This window comes from Hipposideros armiger, unplaced genomic scaffold (genome assembly GCF_001890085.2).
Source record: "Hipposideros armiger isolate ML-2016 unplaced genomic scaffold, ASM189008v1 scaffold_78, whole genome shotgun sequence".
NCBI lineage: Eukaryota > Metazoa > Chordata > Mammalia > Chiroptera > Hipposideridae > Hipposideros > Hipposideros armiger.
This window is the reverse complement of record NW_017731428.1, coordinates 3,547,951-3,557,769: the sequence shown is the minus strand read 5'-3', so window position 1 is coordinate 3,557,769 and position 9,819 is coordinate 3,547,951. Positions and strand designations below refer to the sequence as shown.

The following is a 9,819-nucleotide window of genomic DNA, read 5'->3' as shown; positions in this document are numbered from 1 at the left end:
GAGTGGCCAGCTGGGTTTTCCAGGTGATGCCCATCCGTGTCGTGTTGCTCCACATCTCCTTTCCATTCCACACTTCACTAGACTAATTCTTCCCAGACGCACCATGTTAAGAACATCGTGATAATGTGCACACTTCGGTTAGAGAGCACCAAATAATATTAGCTCAGTGACAATAGATCCTTTTCCTCTGGGTGAGTATTATTTGTTTGGATTTGCACATGTCATACCTGTGTGGATGAATGGAATATATATATAAAGGTAGAGACCCCATGACAGGGACCTCCAAAAATTCATTTCCAGCTCTGCCTTCGCTGCCTCTTCTGGCTTCCGTTCTGCCTCTCATCTCATTTCAGCATCAGTCCTGGCGTCATGCTCACTCACTTCCTAACGTGGGTCTCTCTTGCAGCAGGGAACCCTAAAGAAGATGGAAGACACAGTGAGCTCGACCCGATTAAGGATAAGGATGCGAGTAGAGCAGGCAATGAACGAGGTTATAGAATTTTTTTCTTCCTTTTTCATCTTTCTCTCTTTCCTCAGAACAGTCCGAGTCGCATTTGAAAGGGTTTCAGACCCTGCACACTGCTATGGAAAGAAGAGAGCACAGGTTTCTCAGTGACATGTTCAGCTTATCTATGGATATAACAGGACTTAAACCAGATTTCACTAAGTCAGTAATGTCAATTTCTAGTAAAAAAAAAATATCACAGTAGATAACGGGGCAAAACCCAGCACACCTCTTAAGTGAATCCTGGAATTTTTTTAAAAAAATTAACAGTTGCATCAATAAGTAGACTGGGGTGGGGCTTTGTGAATTAGCAGTTTTTTCTCCCTTCTCTCCTGTTCTGCCCCTTTCACTCTGACTTCCAGCCAGAATAACTAATCATTGAATTTCGCTTTAAATTTATCAGAAATTTACCCAGAGCCAGTGTCAGTTGTCATTATGATTTAAAATAATATATCTTTCATTCGCAGATGAGGACCTCAAAAATTTCAGATAGGATAGGTAAATACAGAATCTTGAAAAGACATTTATTTTTTGTAGAAACTTGGTTCCTAAAAACTATTGTTTTGACAATTTTGTTCATTTATACAATTGGAGTTCTGCAGCAAAATAAGACCCTGTTGGATTATAAGTGTGTATAATATATTCTTGAGGCTCCTATCACAGTACATGGCTACCGAGCAGCTCTGTGTATTGATGTTCAATGACATGGGTCTGAATTGCTATATATAGTAGGTAGCTGTGGACCACTCTTGATTATTTAAATAGTCGAGTGACTTCTTTAGGCGTTTCGACCAAATTCACCATCCTCTCTGGTTTTCATTTTCTTTGGGTGAAAGACGATGCTTAGGAGATCAGGGACCATTTCTCATCCCTGTGTGAGCGGGGTTTGTTTCACAGCCAGATGTTCTACATCTTAGAAGTGAGATCAGTAGCTACACTGGGCTCTGCAATGATGGAAGTTAGACCAGGTAGCATCGAAACACCCCAAATCAAGGCCTATCACGACTTCTGAAGTACTTGTCCTTCCTTAATGGTTAGTAACAGCCTCTTATGATGCAAAAGTTAGCAGTTCCTGGAGCAAACCAGGCAGTATAGTATGTTATATGCTGATATGAGGAATTACCAAAAAAGGAAACAATATTCTCTTCCTTCATTAAATGGTTAGTTAATGGGGAGAGGATAAACATGGTCAACACTTATTTTTTAAAAAAAAAACAACTTACAACTTTCAAAACTACTTATATTTTTCTTACACACATTTTCTTCATTTTACCAAAGTGCATGGTATATTGTCAGGTTCCTGCAGTTTAGGAAGTCCATATAAAAACAAACTCCAAATAAAGACAGAGTAGAGTGAGCTAAAGAAAATGCTCACCTGAAAAGTAACGAGCGTTTGACCTGCTCCTTTCCCTGCACCTGCCTTCTTTTTTCTTCTCTTCCCCTCTGTTGGAAGTCAGAGTCTAGACAGGGATTCACGGGCCAGAACTGAAAAGACAACTAGACTGGTGGAACCCTGTATAAAATGGTAGAGTAGACTGAAGTTCCTTTTCTTTCTGTTCTGCCTTCCTAAATTCTTTTTCTGGCATCCGCTGTTTTCCTTCAGCCTTCCTGCAGCCCTCTAATTCCTCTGAGTCTTGTCCCTTTTCAGTAGAAGAAGGCTTACCATAAGCTTGTTATTATTAAGTCAATCCTCATGTGTGTCTGTGTGTTGTGTGTGTATATCTACAATTTGATTTTGTTAGTTTGTAATACAATTTAGAATACTCCTTTCTAACCAAATAAACTCCAACAGTAATATTTCTTAAACCTTTAGGATTATAAATTCTAAGACAGTCTGAAAATTACCCTCAAAAATGTAGATACACATAAAATGTTGGGTACCATTTCATGGTGTTCATGCACTCTTAGTTCCTCTTTATGGAGCTGGACTGGCTTCAGAATCCCTGTCCCATGATGGAATTCTAAAGTTGTCTACTTTTGTGGTCACTGGTGAAATTTGAAAATATATTCATTTACCCGATATTCACTGAATGCCTACTCTGTGCCAGGAACTGTGCAGGGCACTGGGTAGGAAGGACAGTGGCCCCACCCATCAAAATTTACAACACAGTTGAAGAGTCAGACAAGTAAACAGACAATTACAATACAGAATAGATACAATAGTAGGGGAAGTACAGGATACTTTGCAGAGCACGTAAGATGAGTGTTTAATTCATCTCTGGGGCATCAAGAAATTCTCCTTAGAATGCCTGAATCACCCTTACAGGTAGAAGGAATGCTATGTCCAAAGTCAAGAGAGTTATAAACTTGTGTGTTATGTTGAGAAATTCAGGCCTTACGTTGAGGGTTGATAAGAACTGATGTGTAACTGAAAGAGAGAACCCTGACTGTAGCATGGAGAATGGATTGGGGAAAGCAGGACTGGAGGCTGGGAGACTTTGGTAGTAAGCCTGTTAGATGATACGAGTGAATAATAGTGATTTTAAACTAAAGTACTGACGGTGTGGATAAAAAGAGAATGAGTTGAAAGGATGAGAGTATGTGTTGGAATGCACAGAATTTAGTGACTGACTGAATTCATTCCTTCAAAAAATACTTATTATGCTGCTGTGTTATACACTCTGTTAGATGTGGTGGTGATCTAGAGAGATGCCATCTTTGTCCTCAAGTCTAGTGATGATGACTCCCAGCTTCTGGATCAGTGGATGGTGGTGCCATCCACCAGAGACAAAATAGGCATGTGTCTCAGACCAAAGGTCCCTGGGCAGAAGAAGTGCTTCTTTAAGGTATCAATACCCCTCCTGAGATTTCAGAATGTCCTTGATGTCAAATGAGAGATGTTATTGATGTGAGAGTGTTTCTGTATAAACAACATTTGGGGAGGGGCTTCAGAACCACTGATATAGATGACAGTTGGAGCCAGGAAGTAGATGAGATTACCCGGGAAGAGTATATGGAAGGAGAGAAGAGGAGGGCTGAGGATTAGACATGGCAAGACCATGGAGAATTGAGAGGAACCTGATGAGAAAGCCAGGCGTCTGTAAAGGACAGCAAGCATGTTCCAAGATGCAGCCAGTGGAACAGATGGGAGGCTTAGCAGTATGTATGGCAGCAACAGTCAACTTCAGGATGTACTGCATAGGCTTCTGGTTCAAGATGATAACCTGAGCTTACGTATGAAACTTCACACGTTCACCACTACCTTCACTGAAAGGAGACCTGAATATTCACATCAAAGGGCTCAGGGGTGGCCAACAAAATATAATGAAGACATTTTATGCTATGTGAATTATCTCTCAATAAAGCTGTTATTAAATGAAGAGAATAATAATTTTGAAAAATTCACTCTTAAACATATTCTAACAAAACTTATATTTCAAAAATGCATAAACTCTAAGCACGCATATGTGGGGATGGGGTAGGATACAGCGAAGGAGATGTTATCCACAAAAGGAGAATAAATTTGTATCCAGTCACCTCATAGCACACTGTATGTGAAGAGCAATGGTGCATCACCTAACATTAGAGGGGAAAAGGTTGTTATTCAAAATTCAATTAGCTGAGGCATCTTTTCTTGAAAGGGCAACAAAAAGATCATCGTGACATTGAATGACTCGCAATATATCCTACCCTTTTACCCGTCCTGAAAAAAAAACTATGCCATGACATGCTAGAGCCAAACAATTAGTCAAAATAAAGAACCCGATGAAGGGAAGAAGTTATAAGAGTATTTTTTTAAGTGGTATGGAATTATTGAGTCGTTGGAAAAGCCATGACATAGTTTCCCTATGTTTTTCATTGCAAAAATGCGTCATGACTTTTTCGACAACCCAATAATTGTGAACACCCGTTGTTAATATAGTAGTAAGTCATAATGCTAATGATAAATGATTCTTCAACAAAGAATAATAGAACAGGCTAATAGTAGCAGGGATTTGCAGTTGTGAAGTGTTTCAACAATTTGACAGGCAGAAGGAAGATGGCAGAGTGCAAGGGAGACTCAAAACAGGCTCTTTTATTATTGACAGCAATAAAGAAAATACAGGAGAAAGAAAGTTTAAAGTTAAGCAGTGCTAGTGTAAAAATAGGATGAATAACTTCCTAATCAGTTGGCTAAGAGTGGGCATGGGAGAACTACTTAATCAATATGGCTAAGGGGAGGATGGAGAAAACATTTTGGATGCCTAAAAACAGTGCTGAATAGTTCAGAATTAAAACTGGACGTATTTATTACCACCCAGTGGCTACCTTACTCATTTAAAAGACAAGGATTCAAATTGATTAAAAAAAACAACAACCATAATATGATCTAGGGGCATACCTTTAAAAAAAGAAAATATATAAGCATAGAATACAGAGGGAGTTTTTTAAAAAATATATTTGAAGAGAGTGATTTTTAACTCTATGACAATATATTCAACCTATAAAATGAATGACCAAAAATGAATTTTAAAAAATAACTAATAGTAGGGCCGGCCGAGTGGCTCAGTTGGTTAAGAGCTCGCTCAAGAGTTTGAGTTCTGAACAACAGCGGTTCGAGTCCAGCCCGAGTTGAGCAGCCGCTGAGCTGCCAACAGGTAGCAGGATGGCTCAGCTAAAAAAAAAACCAAAAACCTAATAGTGACTCAAAATGCCTAAAACTGTGAATGACATTGACAAAAATAGGATTAAAAGAAAAATTTCTACCTCCCAAAAAGTGCAAATTCTAAACATATTTATTGTCAAATTCTGTCAAATCTTAAAGGAACAGAAATTTCTTGTGCTGTCTAATCTATTTCAAAGCATGAAAATATACGGAAAATCTCCCAGTTTATTTTATGAAGCTAGGATGACTATGACCAAGTTCTCCATATTTTTTCTTTTTCTTAAACATTAAGAACACTTCACTTAAAATTACATGCACAAAATCTTAAATCAATTATTAGCAAAGGAAATCTGGCAACATATTGAAAGAATCATAAATATGATCAGTTTAGATTTGTTTTAATAATGTAGCATTTGGTTATCATTAGAAAGCCAATAGTATGGTAATCACATTGAGAGATTAAGAGGAAAGCCCTTTTCACACATTTATTTCCGTGAGTCACCCATCACTCTGGTGATCCTGCATTGAACCAAAGCCACCAAATCCCTTTCTTTTCTTTTCTTTTCTTTTCTTTTCTTTTCTTTTCTTTTCTTTTCTTTTCTTTTCTTTTCTTTTCTTTCCTTCCTTCCTTCCTTCCTTCCTTCCTTTCTCTTTCTTTTTTAATTGGGGACAGCGTGTTTTTCTAGGACCCATCAACTCCAAGTCAAGTAGCTGTTTCAATCCAGTTGTGGAGGGCGCAGCTCAGTAGTCCATGTGGGAATCGAACCAGCAACCTTGGTGTTGTGAGCACTGCGCTCTAACCAGCTGAGCTAACTGGCCACCCCAAAGTCCCTTTCTTTGTGAAACTTAAGTTCCAATGGGAGTACAGCAAGAAATAGACAGCTACGTAATAAGCACATATAAGATTTTGGCATATGGCAGATTTTCAAGTCAGTGGGGAAAAGTTGGCTTATTCAATTTGGAATCATAGGCTAAAGTTTTAATGAGACTTTTAAATCCAAAATATGTATTTATATGAAACTACATTCCAGATGAATTGAAGATTTTAATGTTAAAAATTGAAAGCAGATATGAGAAGAAGGAATCAGTGAATATTTATATGACCTCCTGTTCCGTTAAACCTTTTCAATCATATTAGAAGGAAAAGTGCTTGGAAAGATTTATGAGCTAAAGGATGATGTTGCCCCATTTCTGAGACAATAAGAACAAAAGCAGCTGCTTCAAACTTGCAAACAACCAGCAAAGCATAACATATTTGGAAGATGTATTGGAAAGTTTTATCTACAAAGGATTGAAACTTCTTTCGGAGTAAGGGGTAAAACCCAACATCGGTAGTTGACACATTAAGTTTTTTCAGCCAAAGTCCAGACATACTGATAAGACTCATGATCACTTTACGTATTTTACAGGTAAGGATACAGAGGCCCAGAAAGCTCTCAGTGGGGCACCCGGGGCACCCAGCTAATAATTGGCAGAGCCAGGATTCAAACCCACTCCGGTGCCAGGTCCGCTCTCCTAGCCATTAAGCTGTATCAAACATGCCTCCTTATTTCCCCATTTAACTAAAGTTCTCAAAAAAACAGGTTCCTGAAGATGAATTCAGGGAGAGGAGAATTTTAACTTAATCTGGAGAAGAAATTTGAATGGCAGCTTATCAATTCACAGCTGGAAAATCCACTTGGAGTTTGTGAGGGATCCTTTTCTCACCTCCATCCAGTCTTTGCCAGAAGGGATTCAAGTGTCATTCAGTTGCCAAAATAACTTCCAGAAAAACCACTTTGAGGAGTTTTGAGTAAAATATTTCTCTGTTTACTCCAAAACAAATGAGTGGACTTTGAATGTCACCCATGTCATCAACATACACTTGCAAGGCTGGCTTTCCTCCATTTGTGACTAGGAAGGCACAGCAGTTGGGTCAGCATGGGCCACGCTGGGCTCCCTGTTCCTCCTCACCAGGTTAGGAGGCTCAACAGTCCGTCAGCAGGAATACTCAGGCCTCGTGGTGATCAAAGCTTTTTAAGCAAAATTTCTTTTCCCTAAATCTGCCTTTATTTTATTGTTTTAAATTTGGGGTATTTGTTTTTTATTTCAAACCTAAGAGGCAGGCTTGATATTTGTTTTATTTAAAGGGGATGTGGACTTTTTAAAAAACATTGAAGAACACTATTTTATATGTATGCTTATTGGTATATACACAGCTATTCAAAGTGGGTTATCTTTGATGGTGGGACTATTAGTGGTTTAAATTTTTATTTACATGTGTGTTCCAGGTTTTTATAGTGAAAATGTATCATTTCCCTAATAAAAACGCTTAATTCATAGGGGAGTAAGATAGTCAGCTATAGGACTAACTAGACAAGCATTAGTAGCTACCTTATGTACCAGCCATACCCATTACAAAGTATAATGGGGGAAGGGACAAAATAAACAAGCACACAATTCCATGCTCAGTAATGACATACTATGTAAAATGCCCAGAAGGAACTTAAGAAATATGTAGATCTTTTCAAAAGGCAAACAAATTTTTCTGAGGTGCTTGAAACAATGAAATATTACATCATGGGCCTCAATCGGAAGACACGGTGATTTTTTTTTTTTAATGGGAGAGACTTGAATATGTTTAAATACTCATACAAAAAAAGAGGAAAGTTAAGGTTTTCACACAATGTCCAAACTTCTGCTTTTTATTGAGTAATGATTATTTGCTCAGTTATACAAGCCATGTCATTAAAACCATTTAGTCAAGGCCAAAAAAAATAAATAAAAGATTTTCACACAGTGGGAGGAATGATATTTCTTCAAGTAGAAACAGTAGCATTTGGTGCCTGAGTAGATATGGAGTTTGAGTAAGACCTAGGAGATAGTAATATTTCCATACTTCCAACTTAAGCTCCTGGGCCAAAGAGGATCTCAGTAACTAATAATAGCAGTACTAGCGACCATTTTTTGAGGGCCTGTTATGAATTATACAGTGTGATAAGTTATTTTCATAAATTAGCTGATTTAATCTTATCACCCACTGAAAGTTATTGCTATTAATCCCACTTTTTCGATAAAGAAGCTGAGGCTTTTTAAGCAAGGTTAAATCAGTTGCCCAAAGACTGACAGGGGCCAAGTGTCAGAGCCGAGATTTGAGCGTGGACTTATATGGTCTAAAGACTTTTTTCCCTATAGTTTATACACCACACAAGACACGAGCCACAGACCCTAGACAGGGAAGCAGGCGTCCTCTGCTTCTTAGGATTGGGACCATGAGTCTGGCTTTGAAACATTGAGTTGAAGAGATTTATGCAATACTAATTGGGAGGTAAATAATTGGAAGTAAGGTCCGGAGTCTGGAAAAAGAGTCAGCTAAAAACATCCTGAGGGGGCCATCGGGAGATGGTCGTATCCTTGGAAACAGATGAGATTGATGGAGGAGGGGGAATGTCGTCAGCAAAAAGAGGACAGAACTAATTCTGGGAACAACCAGCCTTGAGGAAGCACGTAAAGAGACGCACACGTATAAGACCTGGAAACAGAATGGTGACTAGAAGAGAGAGGAGCAGGCACGGAAAATAAACCTGTGCTGTATTTCATCCCTTTTAGGGCGGACACTGCCTCATATTTTTCTATCTCTAAAATTGGCATGTGCCTTCCTATCAATGAGGTCCTATAATTGGTAACACCTTTTTTTTGCTTAGTAGTATGTAAAATAATGGGACATTTTATAACTGAAGGAATATTTTCATCTGGGAGTTAATGGTTTAAAAATCTACTTGTATTTATCCATTTCTAAATTCTTTTATAGTGAAAGCACACATTTAACGTTCATCGTCTATATAAGCAGTGCATAGATTAGATTGTATGCATAGTCACGTGTTGAGTGGGCATCTCGGAAGCTCCAAGCTCAAGCAATGAGCAGAGCCGGGCCATTTAAAGTGTCCCCACCCCCCAGCTGTGCCCCATGGGTGAATGTCTTTACCCCCTTAAGCCTCGCTTTTCTTCCGTGTAAAACAAGGGTGAACAAACAGTACCTTTATCTTAAGATTGTTGTGAGGATTAAATGAAATGGTACGTACAAAGTACTTACCATCGTGCCTGGCAAACGGTAGCCTCTCAGCTGTGATTGCTTTCTATATTACTTTCAGATTGCAAAGAAATAACCGTCCTCCCCGTCCCAGCGCAGGGTACTGCCATGTCTCTGAAAGTAAAGCTAGGTGATGTCTAAAATCTGGAAATACGTAAGGAGCTTATTTACGCTTGGTGAGCGCGGTGTTCCCTTGTCTTGAAGAAAGTTAAACTGTGTCATCTGCTTAAGAATTTGAATTAGCAGTTGTACACAGATTCTGAATTTTTTGTGTGTGCCCAGCACAAAGCCTTGCTTATAGTAGATACATAACACAGTACTGATTGATAACAATTAGCCCCTAAGGAAGATGCGATTTCTGTGATGGGTGTTTGGGGAATTCCTGCACTACGTCTCAGATGGATCACATGAGGTTTTTGGTTTTTTTTACTTTCCACTTTATCTCTGATCAGTTCCAGGGGGTTTTGTCATTTCTCAGATGCTGTGTTGGGTAAGTAGTGGCAGCATAAACATTGGGTAGGGAATGCAGATAGTGTTATAAATATACCTCTTACTTTGTCTTATAAAACCAGCATCCCATGTGACTTATCTTTATTATGGAATTACTAAATTAGTATTGTGCCTTGCTTCCAAAAAGCTTAAGATGAAATCATATAAGCA

General features: G+C 38.6%; 1 protein-coding gene across 3 annotated transcripts in view; it reads left to right on the top strand.

The window, feature by feature from the left end:
• The window catches only part of NSMCE2 (NSE2 SUMO ligase component of SMC5/6 complex), a 228,874-nt gene that overhangs the window by 125,465 nt on the left and 93,590 nt on the right, over positions 1-9,819 (top strand). Inside the window, exon 5 of one of the 3 annotated variants that reach the window (XM_019643451.1) lies at positions 410-490. The exons of 1 other annotated variant lie outside the window; for it this stretch is intronic. In XM_019643451.1, coding sequence (XP_019498996.1) covers positions 410-490 — 81 coding nt within the window. Of the gene's footprint in view, positions 1-406; positions 491-9,819 lie in introns of all 3 variants that reach the window. One more of the 3 variants, XM_019643450.1, reaches the window with a different exon arrangement.